General features: G+C 40.7%; 1 protein-coding gene and 1 long non-coding RNA gene across 5 annotated transcripts in view; one reads left to right on the top strand and one right to left on the bottom strand.

Moving 5' to 3' along the window:
- Positions 1-554: 554 nt before the first annotated feature.
- On the bottom strand, positions 555-16,484 carry LOC131912962 (uncharacterized). Its single transcript, XR_009379770.1, has 3 exons — positions 15,398-16,484; positions 11,592-11,816; positions 555-3,350 (listed from the first exon to the last, which is right to left on the bottom strand). It is a non-coding gene; the product is annotated as an uncharacterized LOC131912962 (long non-coding RNA).
- Hps3 (HPS3 biogenesis of lysosomal organelles complex 2 subunit 1) overlaps positions 2,867-18,357 on the top strand; it is a 47,247-nt gene continuing 31,756 nt past the window's right edge. For all 4 annotated transcript variants that reach the window (XR_009379768.1, XR_009379769.1, XM_059265267.1 and 1 more), the window contains exons 1-5: positions 2,867-3,107; positions 8,467-8,958; positions 9,836-10,007; positions 10,107-10,192; positions 14,476-14,665. Coding sequence is in view for 2 of the 4 variants with exons in the window: in XM_059265267.1 (XP_059121250.1) it covers positions 2,891-3,107; positions 8,467-8,958; positions 9,836-10,007; positions 10,107-10,192; positions 14,476-14,665 (1,157 nt within the window). In the remaining 2 variants the exon portion in view is untranslated. The remainder of the gene's footprint in view (positions 3,108-8,466; positions 8,959-9,835; positions 10,008-10,106; positions 10,193-14,475; positions 14,666-18,357) is intronic.

Genomic DNA, 18,357 nt, shown 5'->3' with positions numbered 1-18,357 from the left:
GAGAAGAGAGCATAGAAAGGAAAAGAGAGGAGCCTTTTGAAGCAGTAGTTACACACCATCAATTTCCATATCCATGAATATAGGAGACTGAAAACCTCAGTGTGGGGACTTGAATTTTCCCAGGCACCTTGGGCCCTTCTCATATCCCTGATGGTATTGATCAGAGTTGTGGAAACTGTCTATCACTTTGAGAAATTCTTTAGGAAGATGCTTATGCCATCAACTTAGTATTTCGTTTTTGTTTTTAGGGTCTTGCCCAGTATCCCAGGTTAGCCTTGGGTTGGTGATCCACTCGACTCAGCTTCCTGAATGCTGGGGTTATATAGATGGTGTATGTACCACCACACCTGCCTTTGCTACTTTCCAGAAACTTCTTTGAGGATAGGTAGTAATTAAAAAAAAATTATAAATAAATGTCATTTTGTGCTATACTTTCTCAACACATTATGCAGCTTAGCTATCCTGGAGTTTAGCTCACAGAGAGGAATGGAAACAGGAGATCCAAGATCCAGAGCCTGCTCTTCCCACAGAGCCTGCCTGCCCTACAAAGCCTGCTCTTCCCACAGAGCCTGCCTGCCCTACAAAGCCTGCTCCCCTACAGAGCCTGCTCTCCCCATAGAGCCTGCTCTCTCAACAGAACCTGCCTTCCCTGAACAACTTGTCCACAGAGCCTGCCCTCCATAGGTGGCTGAGGAAATATGTCCCTGATTTTGGAGCTCCAGCGTTGTAGTAATCTCCAGAAGGGCTAACACCAGTATCAGCCTGGGATACTATTTATAACTGTATAATTCACCTAAGCTTCTCCAGCAAATGCAGTGTTAAGAAGTCCCAAAGTGAGGTTTCTTCAACTAGAATGTCACTCTTAGAAATCTCTGTTATAGGCTAAATTCTATTGAAAATTCCCATTGAAGTCCTAAACCCTAGTACCTCAATGTTGCAGACAACACTTTATGGGGTTATTGAGTTTAATAGAGGTCTTACGTGAAGGCCTTAGCAGAGATGACATCTTTATAAGAGGAGGAAGAGACACCAAGAATGAAGTTTATAGAGGCAAGACTGTGAAGACAGTGAGAAGATGGCCATCTACAAGTCAAGTAAAGAGGCCTCAGAAGACACCAGGTCTCTGACATCTTGATCTCAGACTTCTAAACTCCAGAACTGAGAAAAAATTTAAGAAGTCTGTTGCTGAAACCAACCAGTGTGCTGTATTTGTCATGGTAGCACTGAAGAACAAATGGCCTCTCCCACTAGGAAATGATGGCAAGCCACCCTGGTCCCCGCTTTTGTAACAGGAGACAAGTGAGTGGCTTCTATTCACAGATCCTCACAAACATGGAATCTAGACACACACACACTTCACCTTATCTTCATGCAATAATTACTTTTATCAATTTTACTGGACTTAGAATCACCTGGTGACCTACTTCTGAATGTGTCTGTGGTAGTATTTCCAGGAGGGTTTAGTGGGAGAAGGAAGACACAACTTGAATGTGGGTAGTGCCATTCAGTGTTGTGAGGTCCTTGACTGAGGGAAAAAAAAATAAGGAGAAAGCCATTCTCCTTTCTCTGCTTTCTGATCAGCCCGGATGGAACCAGTTTACTCCATGTTGGACCCTATCTCCCAAACACTGACCTAAAACAAATATTTTCTCTCTTAAGCTGATGTTGATAGCAGTGAACAAAGTGGTTATTAAAGATAAAACATCTCCTCCTAAAGGCCCTTGGGTGAGCCAGTTTCAGGGCCTATACCAAGGAGAAGAGGCTTTCTAGAGAAGATGGTGCAATTCTACGACAGAATGAATCTCATGTAAGTCAAATTGCATTAAAATAATATCCAGACCAGTCTTGAAGAGGAAAATTAATTAAAAGGACAGATACTTGTGAAAGGGAAAAGAAGTATTCATGGGTGTCGAATCTAGAACATGCGTTGCAGTCTGCTTGATTCCCTCTACCACTTCTGCGGGCCAGATTTCTATGCTTTTCTCTGCTTATTGAATTTGATAAACCTGTTGTCTCCCAAAGTGTTCCTAGCAGTGGGTGAGGAAGGCTATCACATAATTCATCTTCATTTGGAAGGTATGGGAAATGGAAGCAGGTTTAACTTCAGTCCAACTGCTCCCATTTTATAAATTCTTGGAACAAAGGACTTATGATGGTGATCGACATGGGAATTGAAGTTTGCTCTTTTCAGTTTTGTCCCGGTGTCAAAGAGCATTCCTCAGTCAATACATACGTGCATGCATGCATACACATTTCCTAGAATTGTTAAAAATATTATAATATCTGTTGTATTAAATTTCCAAAAGTAGAATTCAGACGGCAAGTTTCTCTTATAAAGGGTATATTTAGGAACACTGCACTGATCATCAGGGGGATTTCCCTCCTTTCTTTCTATTATCTTTGCCAAATGCCTACAAAATGTTCACAGATTCTTTCATGCAATACATTATCTTTTTGCTAAGCATCTTCAAGGATATGCCTTTTCAAAAAAAAAAATCCATTGTACAATCCACAGTATTTCTATTTCAAAACAACTCTGGCATGTTTAATCCAAGTTGAGCGGTATATATATCAGGTTTGCAGCTCCATCCTTCAGAAGCTCAAAGGCTACGGGAAGACAAGACAGACGCCCTGAAGTCAATCCAGGCATAAACCAGCACATGATCGAGTCAAACACATTCAAGGGTCGAGAATTACCCTTCTGTCCAGAAGCAGTAAAGTGAAGTCCCAAGGAAAAGATCCGAGGTCCCCGCACCCACCTAGTGCAGAGCCAGTCACTCCACCCGCAAGGCCTCTTTAAGAAGCCGAGCGCAGGGCGGGGGCACAGCGCTCACGTGATCCGGAGCAGCTTGCTAGTTTGCGGAAGCCGCTCTACAGTCCAGTTGTCGGGATGGTGCAGCTGTACAACCTGCACCCGTTCGGGTCGCAGCAGGTGGTCCCCTGCCAGCGGGAGCCAGAGCAGTTCTGCTGCGGCGGGCGGGACGCGTTGTTTGTGGCTTCGGGCTGCAAGGTGGAGGCTTTCGCCGTCCAGGGAACAGGTCTGTGCCAGCCACGTTGTGCCTTCTCCACGTTAGGCAGAGTGCTGCGCATGGCCTACAGTGAAGCCGGTGAGGAGAGGCTTTGGGGCGGGTTTCTGGGTGGGGAAGGGGCGGGTGCTTCTACATACATGCTGCTGACAATCTGTCGGTTCCGGCAATTAAGCGCTGAAGGCGCTTTGTGCAGTTGTCATAGCAACCACAGATCTTGTGGAGCGTCTTGTTGGAGTGCTTGACTAGTTTGCCGGAAGCTTTCGGTCTGATCTTCCGCACCGACGTTGTTCAAGTAGTAATCCAGCACCTCGGAGGTGGAGGCTGGAGGATCAGAAATTTAAGGTCAACCTCTGTTATTTAGTGAGTTCCGGAGTAGCCTAGGCTACAGGTAATCTTGTCTCTAAGCAAAGCAAAACAAACACCCGACACAGGCATGGGCCTTCAGTGGGAAGGGAACACTGACTTACCCCTCCATGTCTTGAATTAAAGGCTTGTGGCTGGGTTCCACTTATGCCAGACCCATAAAACAAACAAACAAACAAACAAACAAACAAAAATGTAAGAAGAAATCTCAAACCTCGCACAAAAGAAAGAGGGAGAGAGAATGATAGCCTGAAGTTCACAGACCTCAAAAGGTATTCCAAATCATAGCCAGCCCTATAAGTCACTATTACTTCTGTGTGGTTTAAAATTCTTACATTCTGGTCTGATTTTTAAAAATTCTTAACTACATTGTGTCTGTGCGTGTGTGTGTGTGTAAGACAAAGACACAGGCTGTATAAAATGTTCCTAAGGGACATTTATTCCAAAATTTGAGGCAGCAGCAGGCATCATAGAAGGCGGTTTTCTTGCTGTCATTGGTGTTGATTCCTGGGATCCTTGCATGGCTACTACTTGTGTCTAAGAATCACTTAGAAAGCATTAAAAAAAAAAAGCCCCCATTCCTGGGCCACACGTTCGGAAACACTGTTAAGTTTCCTTGGAGTGAGGCTGACTTTGCAGTGTATTAAATGCTTGTCTGGGTTGGATACTAATGACTTGAGCTACAAGGATTGCAGGAGGCAAACACTAAACTGTGATAACCTCGTTAATGAAACCTTGAAGAACAAACATGCTTTTATTTATTTATTTATTTATTTATTTTTGGTTTTTCGAGACAGGGTTTCTCTGTGTAGCTTTGCGCCTTTCCTGGAACTCACTCTGTAGCCCAGGCTGGCCTCGAACTCACGGAGATCCGCCTGGCTCTGCCTCCCGAGTGCTGGGATTAAAGGCATGCGCCACCACTGCCCGGCTCAAACATGCTTTTATAATCAAACTGGCTGCCTTAAAAAACTTGAGGAGTCAAGCATCATGAACCATATAGCTCAAAGGTAGCTTTCAGTCCACAGTTGAACTTTAACCTCTGATTGTAACTTCTTTTAATTCATGCGTGACCAAACATTAATACACTGACTCCTGGTTTTGCCTATGTCCAGAAAACCTGTCTTTGACTTTCCCTTTGGCCTCTTTTTCATATTCTCAGTATGTGGACCTGGGGATTTGTGTTCTCAGTACCCAGTATCCTCCTCTGTAGCAAATCTCCCCTTGTAAAAAAAAACAGGATAATTCGTGTATTTATATTTACTATAAATGTTTTCTAGGTCTTCTACCAAGCAGAAAGCATTTTCTTTTACTTACTGTCAGATCTAACGGAAACACTAATTCTCAAACTCCAAAAGGCAGTCCATATATCCAGAAATTAGCTCATCCAGTACTTTGGGGGAGGAAGGGGAGGTTTCTGGCAGTTAGATAAAAGCCAGCATTCCTCAGGAACTTGTGAAGCTGGTTCCAAGTGAGTCATTTTCCTTACCTCCAGCAAAAGGGATCTGTGGTTCTCCAGTTAACCTGTGGTACCTATCAGCATACCAAGGTCCAGGCTAGCCTCCTTACCTGTTACATATTTCAAAGTTCATGCTAGTATTTTAGGTCCTTACCTTCTTCTCTACCCTAAACTCCTTCCAGCTTGTGGGCTTCCCTTGCCGCAGCTACTTAATCCACTTATAACCTGGCTGTTCTCTGCTCTTGCTGGTCTCTGTTTTCTACCCACTGCTGTTTTCTCTCTTGCAGATAGCCCTGGCCATGTCCAGTCAGCTGTGCATGTTGAGTGTGCTTCTTTCTCTTTCTGCTCTGGACTCTGCCAGATCTTCTGGCTGTTCTTTCTCTCTTACTCAATAAAACCTTCCTCTTAACCATACTATTACTGAGTGGTCATGTCATGTTGGCAGTTTTCCTTCAGCGCCTGCCTGCCTTGCCAGTGTACATAAGGTGTTAAAACCCTCACATACACTTACTAACCAGTCAAATGCTGTTCTCCTTTTGTAAAATGTGGACAGTATATAAGTCAGCCTTGGGCTCCCTGTGTCCAAATTTCTGACATAAACAACTTGAAAGAATATAGATTTATGTTGTTTATAGTTTGAGAGGACTCAGTTCACCATGTTATGGAGGGCTTATGTCATGGTGACCAGAAGGTAAAGTAAGCAGTAACAGGAAGGGACTAGGGCAAGATAGAGTTCTCAGATGTCCCCTCTCCAACAGTGATATTCCTCCCAGATGTCTCCTTCTTCTAGCCAGACTCCCTTCTATAGTTCTACCCCCAGCACACTAAAGTTTCCAGAATTTAAATTTACCAGTGGACTGATGCATTGATTAGGTCAGAGCTCATGATCTAGTCATTTTTGGAAATGTTCTCACAAGAAACAATCAGAGGTGTGCTCTAAGGTCTTTCTTAGTTTAATCAAGTTGAAATGTTGAACTATTATAAGAACATTAGGGAGAAAGTAGGTAACAATATACAATGTAAGTTTTGAGCTTTTAACGTCATCAGGGATAATGGAAATTGAATTTAGGCTGCATATGTGATGTGAAAAGGAGGGATAACCAACAGACAGAGAGAGACCCAGTGGCCAGTGCAGTGTTGAAGGCCCTGTTGCTGGACATGTGTTTGTGAGGGTGGCGGGGCAGGAAAGTGAAGACCACACAGCTCTCCTTGTATGTACTAAACCAGCACAAGTCATTCTTTAGCACTTTAGCACAAGTATATTGAACCATTGACCGTTGTCCACCCATCCCATCTGCCCCCACCTCCACGCCTATATTTAATGATGCATCAGGCACATACTTTCTTTTTAAAGTTAGGTGCTCTCTTAAAAGGTTATACGGAACTCTATAGAATTTTATTTCCTTTCCAACAGTTTGCAGAATGAGCATAAGCCTTTGGACTAGTTAGATCCATCATTTGTTGACTGTTGCCTTAGGCAAGTTGCTGTTAATAACACTCTGAGCCTCAGAGTGCTGAACTATAAAATTGGAAGGAAGATATTTTTCTGAAGGGCTCTTATAAGGATTTACAAAGAACTTTAAAAGTGGGCTCATGAGGCTTGCTAAGTAGGCATGCTTAGCAAGTGCTATTACAGCATTTACAGAACAAGTCATCAATCTGAAATCATGCAATACAATGTGGATATTACCTTTAACTTGCAGACACATCATTTCATGTGTGGACATTATATATATATATATATATATATATATATATATATATATGAATTAAAAGCTTTTATTGTAACTAAAGAGATATTCTTATTTTAAAATGTCAACTTAAATATGATACCAAAAGAATATGGCAACAAAAGAATAGTAGATGAATCGGACATCACCAAAATTAAAGATTTTTGTGTATATATTCTACCAATAGATGGAAGGGGCTATTCAAAGGATTTGAAAAAATATTTATAAATCATATATTTGATAAAGGAATGGTGTCTAAAATATATAATAAATTGATTTGGTGATAGAAAAACACATTAATTAATTTTATTTTAATGAATAAGTGGAACTGGAACTGGGGTGTACAACCAAGTGCACATGTGAGGTACTGGGTTTGATCTTCGGCAGTACATACATAGCAAAGGACTTGGATAGATATTTCTCTGAAGAAGACATGCAAATGTCCAAAAGCACACGAAAAGAGGCTCCACATCACTAATCCTCAGGGAAATGCAAATTAAACTCACAGTGATATACTCAAAACCCATAGTACAGTTCTTATTTTAAGATTATCATAAAGTAGCTGGACGTGATGGAATAATTATAAGCACTCAAGAGGCCAAGGCAGGAGGATCTTGGCAAGTTTGAGGACATCCTGGGCTATGTCATGAGTTCAAGGTGAGACAAGGATATATAGCATGCATGACCTCTGAGATGGTAGGAAACAGGCATGTATAAATAGTTTTGCTGGCAGTCTGAATTTCTGTTATCTAATTATGGTGGTAACTTTCCAGTTTCTAATAAAGTTTAAAATACTCTTGATCTATAGCCCAACATAAATTTCCAACATAAAACAAATTATATAGGTATAGGTTTATTTGTTACAGAATAAAGTATAGTAGGTTAACTCCCTACATTAATAGGAGAATTATTAAATAGCTATGGCACATGTGTATATAGGATATTTTATAGATATTAACATATCTGTATGCTCTGTTGGGATGGTGGATGGTGGATAGCCATGTATCAGCTTGGAGGAAAAGATTTATTCATTGTTCAAATAATTGCGAGTGGCTTCTATTGCATGTTTATGCTGTGTAGTTACTTGGATTTTCTTCCCCCCAAGAAAGTTGCTAACCTGTATACTTGAGGTTTTTAATTCATAAAACAGGTATTATTACAACAAAATGTGATTATTAAGTTAGACATGAATTTAAAAGTTACAGATTGTTAAATAGAGTTAGTGTGATATAAAAAGAAGACAAAAAGCCTTTCTGTGACGCAGGTTTATATGAGAGAAAGTGTTTGGAAGGTCAACACCAGACTGTGTGAACATTAGTCCTTAAGGATGAGACTGAAGGAGGAGGTCATTATGCTTTCCTTTTGTGCTTAACCGTTTTGGTTTCTACAACAAATGTTACTTTTATAGTTAAAACAATCCAATATAATCACTAGTTAAAAGAATATTAACTTGAATTTATATTTTAATTGGTATCTCTAGTTTTATCTTACTTTTCAGAGTTGTGACTTATGTAGCAAGAGAAGGAAATGTCAAATATAAATTCTGTTAAACTCAGACTCCCTTAGTTCTTAACTGAATTTTGTAAGTTACGCTAATGTTGCTGCCGCTTAGTTAGTAGACCTTTCAACTGTGATAAGAGTTAACAGAGGAAAATGAAAAGTTTTTTTGTTATATGAATAGTAAAGGAGTTGTTGTAAGACACTGAAATGGGAAGAGACTGTATTTCAGAACTTCTGTGACTGATGTGACTTAACACACACCTCTGTCACATAGATGGCAGCTTTGTTCCTTTGAGTCAGTTATGCATTTGAGTCATTTTCAGGCAGCACAGTAAGTGGTTGAATTTCTAATTCCAAATTCTAAATGCAATCTTGCTTCCTTTTCTAGGAGACTATCTGGTAGCAATTGAAGAGAAAAACAAAACTATATTCTTGCGTGCTTACATGAACTGGAGAAGTAAGAGGACTGAAAATTCCCGTGTGTGCATTCGAATGGTTGGGCACAATGTGGAGGCACCCTTCTGTGAAAGCTTTAAAGACCAGATGTCTATAATTGAAATGCCATTGTCTGAGACTCCTTTATGCATTTCATGTTGTCCTGTGAAAGGAGATCTACTTGTTGGCTGCACAAATCAGTTAGTCCTATTTACTTTGAAGTACTGGATCATTAATGAAGAATTCTCAGTGTTGGACTTTGAACGTTCATTAATTATACACATAGATAATATCACTCCTGTTGAAATTTCTTTTTGTGTTGGGTATGTCGCTGTCATGTCTGATTTAGAAGTCTTAATCCTAAAACTGGAGTCAGATCCTTCAAAGGGAGAGGGAGTTAAACACCACCCACAAAAAACCAACAACCAGTTGAAACAGATGGAAGGTAAATGATGAATTTGACTTTCTAAAGAACCCTAGTATCTATGGTTTGCCACTATTCTTATAGGTTTAGATGTTCCTATCACATTGGTTTGGGTTTATAACTATCCATAGCCTATTCTGTTTCTACATATATTTGTCAGTATGTGAGTAATGGAGCAACTGCTATTAGATGAGGGGTTTCTAAAGAGAAAACAGTTGGTGTTCTTTTGTTGAGATAGGGTTTCAATATGTCCCTGGCTGACCTGGAACTCACTTGGCTGAGGCTTGCCTCAAACTTGTCGTCTTCCTGTCACAGGCTCCTGAGTGTAGGCATTATAGTTGTGAGTCCCTATGCCTGGCCTACATGACTTTCTAATTTTTATTGTCATTAAATTTGATGTTTAATGACATTGGATAACATTGTCCTGGTTGCCTTTTTTTGTTCCCCAACTTGCTGCAGGCTAGAGTTTTTAAAGAGTGAACTTTAATGGAAATAATGTCTCCATAAGGCTGACCTGTAGGCAGTCCTGTGGGGGGGGGGCATTTTCTTAATTATTGATGTGAGAGGGCCCAGCCCATTGTGGGTGGTGCCACCCCTGAGCAGGCGGTCCTGGGGTGTATAAGAAAGCAGGCTGAGCAAGCTATGGGGAACAAGCCAGTAAACAGCATTCCTCCATGGTCTCTGAATCAGCTGCTACCCAGAGTTCCTGCCCTGACTCCTGCAGTGATGGAGTGAGATCTGAGAGTTGTAAACTGAAATAAAACCCTTTTCTGACCAAGTTGCTTTTGGTTATGATGTTTTATCACAACAGAAACGTAAGTTACAAGCCATGCCTAATGTTCATTCAGGCAGATGGTAGTACTTATAGTTGCTAAACTCTAAAATGTTATGTTTTAAGATGTCAGTAATGACACTTCACGGCTTGAATCAGAGGATTTTGTTATCTGCCTAAAACCCATGGAGCTTCTTGGTGAGAAGTGTGAACAGTCGGGAATATCTGTTAAACTGGAGTCCACAGGATTAGCCGATGAAAAAGTAAAATATTTAAGTGTTCAGCACCTGCTATATAGGTATGAGAGCACCTTTTATTCACCAGGATTTAATATTTATGTACCTGCTTAAAGTGTATGGAAATTAGATATGTCCTCTTTCTCTTCTTAAACCCACAGACGTTTTGCTCCTGATATTTCATTCTATGTCTTGTCTGATAACATCAAGTTACATTCCCTTCAGCTGCTACCTATTCACCAAACAGGTAAGTATGACTGAGCTGCCTTGCAGAGAGGTGACAAGGCCCTGGACTGGAGGGAAGACCTGTATGTAGACAGACATTAGATTTGGTTCTCCTACTCAGTCTTCTGAGGAAAGGAAAGTCATATTGGCTAGGAGAAGTGAAGCCACTAGGAGAATGTGACCAGAAAAAACTCAAATCTTTTGTTGTTATTGTTTTTGAAGTAGTCTGTAGGCCCAGTAAAAGAAATTTGTGAGCACTGTTGGAGCTGAGTAAGTGACAAAGTTTTTTAGGATGGACTTGTAAGCGAGGTGGGAAAACTTGGTCTGAGTGGAAATTCATTTGAGTACTACTTTTCAACAGTGCTGCACATTACATTCACCTGGATACTTAAAAATACTGTTAAGGGAGATTTAGCTCAGTTGGTCAGGTACTTTTCTAACATGAATAAAGTCTGAGTTTGATTCCTAGCACTGAATAAACAGGATGTGGTGATGTGCACATGTAATCTCATCACTTGGGAGATAGAGGCAGGTAGGGTCAGAAGTTCAAGGTCATCGCCTAACTAATGAGTTCTAGGCCAGTATGGGCTACATGAGACCCTCTATTAAAAAAATGCTAGTGATTCTGATTCTGACTTATTGGACTGTTTTGGACTCTGGCACTCTCATCTGGCACCAGAAATCTAATGAGCACCAAGATGGAGACCGGTAGGCTCTGCACTCACTCGTGGCCTGTTCAGCATCTTCAGATGGTTTCTGGGAAGATATAAATGTTGCTGTAATCCAATGTCTTTATAACGTTATTTTTTTTTTTTAAGTAAACATTCAGTAGCTACTGTTGTTGATCATTGTGCTGAGTATAGAACAAAAGTAGGCAACATGCTTGCACCTATGAACTTAATTATCTGATGGTAAAAACAGATACTCATTAAATACTGACAAAATTGTGATGTGGACAGCATGGCAACCATTGCTGCTTGACAAACTTCCAGCATTTCGACATTGCAGACCATAATTCTCCAGCACCTTTTTACTTTCATTTTTAATGATTCTCACTATGTGTTATGAGAGTTCCCTTTTTTTTTTGGGAAATTTTGCATGGACTTTGAAGGATGAAAATGCATAAAATGGCAGGCCCTTTAAACAAAATAATTCTTTGGGAAAAATCCCTGTCATCGAGGAACCAGGAATTCCATTATGCCCTCCTAATTACACCAAGAACATTTACTAGATACACCTGATCCCAAGCATGAAACACCTACAATCCAAATTCAGAGCCTGAGGTCATTAAGGGCAAGAGTTCAGTTTATAAGGTATAATGGGAAAAGAGTAAGATATCAGGACCTTCCTTTTTTGGAGCTATGGGGGTAACAGGCCCATGTAGTAAGACTAAGACACAAAGGGACACAATTAGGGAATACCTCAGTGGTTATCTCCTTGAGGAATGAGAATTGCTCTTAAATTGTACTGGAGTGTCTGGTCCCCAGAGGAAGTCCTTTTCCCAAGGTCAGGCATTTGGATAAGGGTCTCCATTCCCTCTAGGCCTTGAGGCAAGTTCCTGCTTGCTAATAGCAGTCATTCTCCTTATCTCTGGCAGGAGGAACTTGTAGCCTTTCCTTGATGTAAGAAGCTTCCTGGTAGAGTTACTGAACATATGAGAACAATAGACATTTAGATACTCACTGAATTTTCTGTCACTGAATCATTGAGTCTGCTTTCCATCTTGCTTGTGACTAAACTATTAAGTACAAAAAGTGTATGTATTCCTTTTCTAATAGACGCTTCTGGCAGCCATCCCGATTTACCCTCAGATCATGTCTCCCTCCTCCCTTTCTCTGCTAACTCTACTCATCCTCTTTGGGACCTGAACCTCCCAACCCTCTGAAGCAGGTCATAGGCAAAATTAGACACTGAAATAGTGCTCTATAGGAAAAAAACCCTGGTAGCAAAAGACCCTGACTTTCTCTGGGGTCTAGGAAGGCTGCTTCCTGAGAATGGATGACTCTGGGATTTAGATGGGTTCAGCAAAGGGAGGAGAAGAGAGTGTTCTAAGTAGAGGAAGCCCTAAAGCTGAGCAGAGAATCTGTATTTGAGGAACCGAAAGAACTGAGTGGAATAAAGGAAAGGGGGATGTGATACAAGACTGGAGACCAGACAGGGCCAATTAGCCAGTCAGAGGGGCAGCTCTTTTCATTCAATGAACTTCCCATAACAGTTGAAATAAAAAGTCTCAATCGTTTCATGGCCAATGTGACCTAACTCTGGGTTCATTTTGTCTCAGCTTGACTTGCTTACTTTTTTCCATCCACAGTAGCCTTTCTGCCTCCCTCAGATATGCCAAGTAGTCTTTTCTGTAAAAGCTATTACTTTTTCTACGTAGACCTAGAATGTGCTTTCTTCAGATCCCTCGTGAGTGGTTTATTCATATCGTTTATTGCACAGCTCAAATCTTACCTTATCACAGGGGTCTTCCCTGGTTCTCTCAGTTTGACATACTTTTATTTTTAATTATGTGGGTATGTGTGTATCTGAATGTGGATTTATGCATGTGAATGTGGTTCTGACAGAGGCCAACGAAGATGTTACAGGTGGTTATAAGCCATCCAACTTCGTTGCTGGGAGCTGAACTCAGGCCCTCTGCTAGAGCATCAGTTAACTGCTGAGCTGTCACACAGGCCCCTGGCTCTTTCCATTCAATAATCTCTCTTCACTTTAGAATTTACTTGTTTGTTCCCTGTCCCAATTCCCATCACCAGAATGCAAAGGCTCTGTGAAAGAAGTCACCTTGTTTTGTGTATTGCTATCTCCCTAGAACCTTGAACAGCAATACTGCAGCAGGCCATAGGGAATATTTATTGAATAGACAAATGACTATAGATGTGTGGTCTATATTTGAGCTGTGTCAAAGGTTGAGTGGTTGTTTTAGAAGCTGAAGAATTTGGTTAGGTATTTTATAAGAGGAACCAACATATGTAAGCTGTAACATTGTCATGTGCTTAGAGATCAGGTCTGTTTAGCTAGAGCTCAGATGTGTACCAGAAAGAAGAAATGGAAATGATTTTGGGCTAGTTGTGGAAAGTGCAGAATTGGACTTTCAGTATCAATGAGTATCATAGAAGGAGGAAGAAAACTTTAAAAAAAAAACCTCTGGTTATGAAAATTTGAAACTTATTTAGATAGTGAGAAAATAGTAAAACAACCCCCCATATCCCCATCAACAGCTTACACATGACAATATCCTGATCCATTCCTAGTTATTTTGATGACTGTTTTAACATCTATACCTTTTCTCTGTCAATATTTCTCTAAACAGAATCAGGATGTTTTATTTTAAATGAATTCAAAGTACTTCTCATGTAAAAATTCCAAGATGTCATCAGATATATTTTCAGGGTTCCCATTTTCTTGATCCTCTAAAGATTTTTTTCCCCCTACAATTCATTTGTTTGAATGAGGTACATAAACAAGTTAGATTTATACATCTTGGTTGATTTCTGTGTCTTATATGGGATCAGCCTTCTCTTTTTCTTTTTGCAATTTCTGTAGCAAGAAATTGGACATTTACTGTAAAGCTTCCTATAATCTGAGTTTTGCTGATTGAGTCCTCACAATTGACTGAGTCATTCATCAGGTTTCTGTTGTACCCACTGTATTCTTGTGTGAGTTAGTCATTATGTCTCAGTCTGTACTTTTTAGTACATTATTAGCTATAAGTTGCCCTCAAACATTTCAAATGTAGCTAATAGAAACTGATATATACTGTAAATATAAACCACAGACTAGGTTTTGAATGTTTAATACTAAAATATAAAACACTTGTTTTTTGTTTATTGCTTGTTGAAATAGCAATGTTTTAGACATGATAGATTACTGGACAATATTACTAAAAACTGTTTCCTGTTCTACTTTTTGGAAATACTAGAAAATTTAAGTTCCAGATATGGAATAATTATGTTTTTATTGGCTGTGTTGATGTAGACTCAGGCTTGATCAGGATATTATTATTTGTTGTGCAAGTAGTTCTGTTGTCTTTTAGAAAGGCTGTGGTTCCTGGTGGACAATGCAATATTAATAGCCATCGATGAGTGTTGTGACTTACATTGTTGTAAGATGGTGTTTTCCTAATTATCTCCTCCCTTTTACATTTCTTACTATCTATTTCCCCTTATCATCTCTGTTGTCTCTGATACAGCCTAGTCTGATACAGTTTAGTCTGTCTAGTCTGCATAGGAAAATCATGATATTGATTCTCTCCTTTTATTTTCTGGCTTCATGGCATGTCTCTCTTGCATTTTTCCAATGCAGGTTTTCCTCCTGATGGAAAAGATTTGTCTCAAGAAAAAGAGCTGCTGGGTCTCTTCTGTTTCTTCTCATTACCTCACGTGGGCTATCTGTACATGGTTGTGAAATCTGTTGAGTTAATGTCAGTCTATTGGTATCCTGAGAAGTCTCAGCAAGCAGTGCTCACACCACAGTTTTTGCATGTCATCACAAGGTATGGGTCCATTGTTGCTTCTTGTTCTCTGGCTCACTTGTTTTCAGTACATTTTCAAGCTGCTGCTGAAATCTTTAAGAATTTTAAGCCAGTTATAGTGGTCTTGTTAATGTTAAAGGTTTAGGCTCTGGCTTTGCCATCGTGGTGCTCCCTTAGGTTGGATGGGTGGCCTTGTAAAATCTAAAGTTCTCAATGAAGCCTTTCAGAGAATTATGAAGAGTGGGGGACAGTTGAGTATCTCTTTAGATTCCCTTTCTATGCCTCATCTCATGGCCACTATCTCCTCTCATTGTGAACTGAGTCATTTCATAATGGTTTAGAACTCAGAACAGCCAGAAATGATCTGATTCTGTTCCTCAATTAATAAATCTGGAGAAGCATTCATAGGGAGGTGGAGATTTATCATCATGTGACTAGTGGGTAGCAGTTATTTTCAGGGTAGTCCTGGCCTTACATACTAGAATATAAATTGATATCTCTCTCTCTCTCTCTCTCTCTCTCTCTCTCTCTCTCTCTCTCTCTCTCTCTCTCTCTCTCTCATCTTTTTTTCTTTCTTTTTTTTTTAAATAGCATAATTCTTTATAGATTCTTTGGGAATTTCACATCATGCACCCCAATCCTGCTTACCTCCCCATCCCTCCATATCTGTTCCTTACCACTGCAGCATCCCTCCCCCAAAAGGAATTCCTCCCAAAATTAATTTAAAAAAAACACAAAAAACAAAAAACGCACCTTGCTCTTCCATTTTTTTCCCTTCTCTCCAACACCTCTTCATTTGACCTAGTGACATTGGGAGCTGCAGTGTGTCACACATTATACCTTTTGTCCAGTCAGCCACACCCGTAAATGTTCCTTGCAAAGAGTCATTGATCTGGTTCAAGGCCTCTGGCACACACGTCATCTCTGGACCCTCACGGAACTCCTCCCAGATATCCTGCTATTGACCCAAGTCATGATGGAGTCCTGGGTCTGTCATTCTGCAGGACCAATCCCTTCATGTGCTCTAGCAGGTCATAGATGGGGTAGAGGTTAGGGTGGGCCAACCCAAGGCCCAGGGTGTGGGTCTGATTGGTAGCTGAGCTGATCAGCCTCGGCCTCTGGGCCTCTTCCCCTCAGGCAAGGTGTGGAGCCAGCTCTTCTAGGCCCATGCCGAATGGGCCAGATCTCCCATGCCCATGATGAGGGGTAGGGCCATCTCTCCTGAGTGCAGAGAGAGGGAGGGGCAGCTCTCCTGCTTCAGTATCCAGTGGGGAGCAGGCCAGCTCTCCCAGGGCCAGCAAAGGATGGGGCTGGCCCTGCATAGCTCCTGATTTCAATACCCAGATCATTTTGGCCCTGACAGCATCATGGCCCTCGGATGCCAGTAACTTGGATGACTGGTCAGACCCCAGGCATCTTAATCAGCCCTCAGTGGTAACAGGAGCCGTGGACATCAACTCAGACCCTGACTGATGTAGGACCATGGGCCCTACTCTGTAGGGTGCGGGCCTGGTTCCAGCAGTTAGGGCAGTTAGAATGTCCTGTGGGTGGAATCTGGCAGTTGGAGGTCTTTGGGGGAGGGCCTAGCCACTCATGTGGCTCAGAGGCTTAAAACTGATAGAAGGAAGATGATAAAGGCTGTAATCCAGGTTTTCAGAAATGTCCAATAGTTAACTGCCCACAACCTTGATTTTTGTTTTAATTTGGTGAATATATCAGAATTTCCAGAGGGTGTTAAGAGTATATTTTTAAACAGTACAGAAACCACCTTGGGATTCTGATGTACATTTTTAAACAGACTTCTCCATGGTATAAGGAAAAATGCCATCAGTGGGATTGTCAGAACACAGTCTAAGAATGGAGCCATGTGAGTAGAATTCTGAATGCTTGTGAGAAAACTCCAAGAACACAAGACAAGAGTCTTGTGACCTCAGTTCCTTCTAAATATGGGTTTGTTCTTGGAATGTGCTTTCACAGGTATAGTAAATAGGAATGTGTTTACTTCAGATTACCCATTATCTTGCTATTCTTATTCAAAATGTTTATAGCCTGAACTAATATGACCTTGTTTAACCCTCAGAATATAGATTGTCTGATGATGTAAATAAAGTTGGCGATTGCATGAGACTTTAGTCCACTTCATTTTTTGGCTCTATTCTCCCAGGTTCTCTAGAGTGGTGACAGGAGTGTTTCAAATTTGTGTGTAGTGAATAGTCTTTGAATATGAAGAAGCTAAAAATAAACATGTGGGAATCATGCTATAGAGCTAGTGTCAGGTTTTGAAAGTCAAGCTGAGGAAGGCTTTTTCTTCTTGAACACTGATAGCAGCCATTATGCACAAAGAATTCATCATCTATAAATAGGCTGTGGGAGTGGTTCATAGGGTATTAAGGGATTGTATATAGGTGAGTGGCAGGGAGAGAATTAAGGATGGCTAGGAGCAGCTCTGTCAAGAGTTCCTTTGTATCTGATAAGCTAATTGAGAGAGAGAGAGAGAGTTTTTAAAAAACCCACTAGGGCTTTGAGCCTGATTTTATTTGTTTATTAATTTGTTAATGTGGCATTTTGCTATGTAGTCCTGATTGGCTTGGTACTCACTAGGTAGACCAGACTACTTGAAAGTTCTAACAGTCTTCTTGCTTCAGGCTTTTGAGTGTTAGAATTACCAGTTTGTGCCACTGTGCCTGGCTTAAGCCTGATTTTATGAAATAGTGCTGCCTACTGTAATGTAGAGCACAAGGGCAGTCTGGTTTAGACCATTGAGTCTGAGGTGCTTATAGACTATCAAGAGAGCATCCTAAGTGGGACTTTAGATAAGAATAGAGAAGAAAGTTCAGGTGTGTATGGCCAGGAAGCAAAAGCTGATTCTCAAAGTAGTCAAGAGTTTATAGAAGAGAAAAGTCACTGGGGATCCTCTGCTCTAATGAAGATTATGTTTTAAAAGCAAAAAAAGGAAGACAAAGATTTATTTTAAATTTTATTTTGAGTGTTTTGCTGGCATGTATGTATGTGTACCGTATGAATGTATGTACAACATGTGTGTGCCAGCTGCTTACAGAAACCAGAAGAAGATGTCAGATCCCCTGGAACTGAAATTAGGGATGGTTTTGAGCCACTGTGTAGGTGCTGGGAACCAAACCCCAGTCCTCCACAAGAACAGCAAGTGCTTTTAACCACTGAGATATCTCTACAGTCCCAAGAAAAAGCTCTTTAAGGATATACTGTAGTATCTCAGAAACCAAGGAATTGAAGAAAGAGAGAAGGGAGGAATAGAAATACCCATCTCTGTCCCCAAGTGCAAAAAGACTTTTCATTTTTTCTCCACCTGATTATGTAAATGGACAGTACAATAGAAATTAGTTTACCTACTAAATTTGTACCCTATGTTACTTCTCATGTCATTGTGACAGAATGCTCGACAGAAATATCTTGAAGAATTGATTAGGCTCTTGGTTTTATAGATGTCAGTGAATTTGGTGAGGAGTATGTAGCAGAGAAGAGCCTTTTGCATCATAGCTGATGGGAATCAGAAAGAGAACTGCTGGTGTTCAGCTGGCTTTCTCACTTCCCCCTTTTATTTTCTCTGGGCCACTATTCCAAAGGATGGACAGTGATGCTCATGTGAGCTTTGAGGTTTCAAAAGATACAGGTGATTCCCAGTACTAACTCTATGCCTTATGGTTGTGAATTAAGAGCTCCCAGGTGTTCCTTCT

This window comes from Peromyscus eremicus, chromosome 6, assembly GCF_949786415.1.
Source record: "Peromyscus eremicus chromosome 6, PerEre_H2_v1, whole genome shotgun sequence".
NCBI lineage: Eukaryota > Metazoa > Chordata > Mammalia > Rodentia > Cricetidae > Peromyscus > Peromyscus eremicus.
This window is presented reverse-complemented; position numbering and strand designations above follow the sequence as displayed.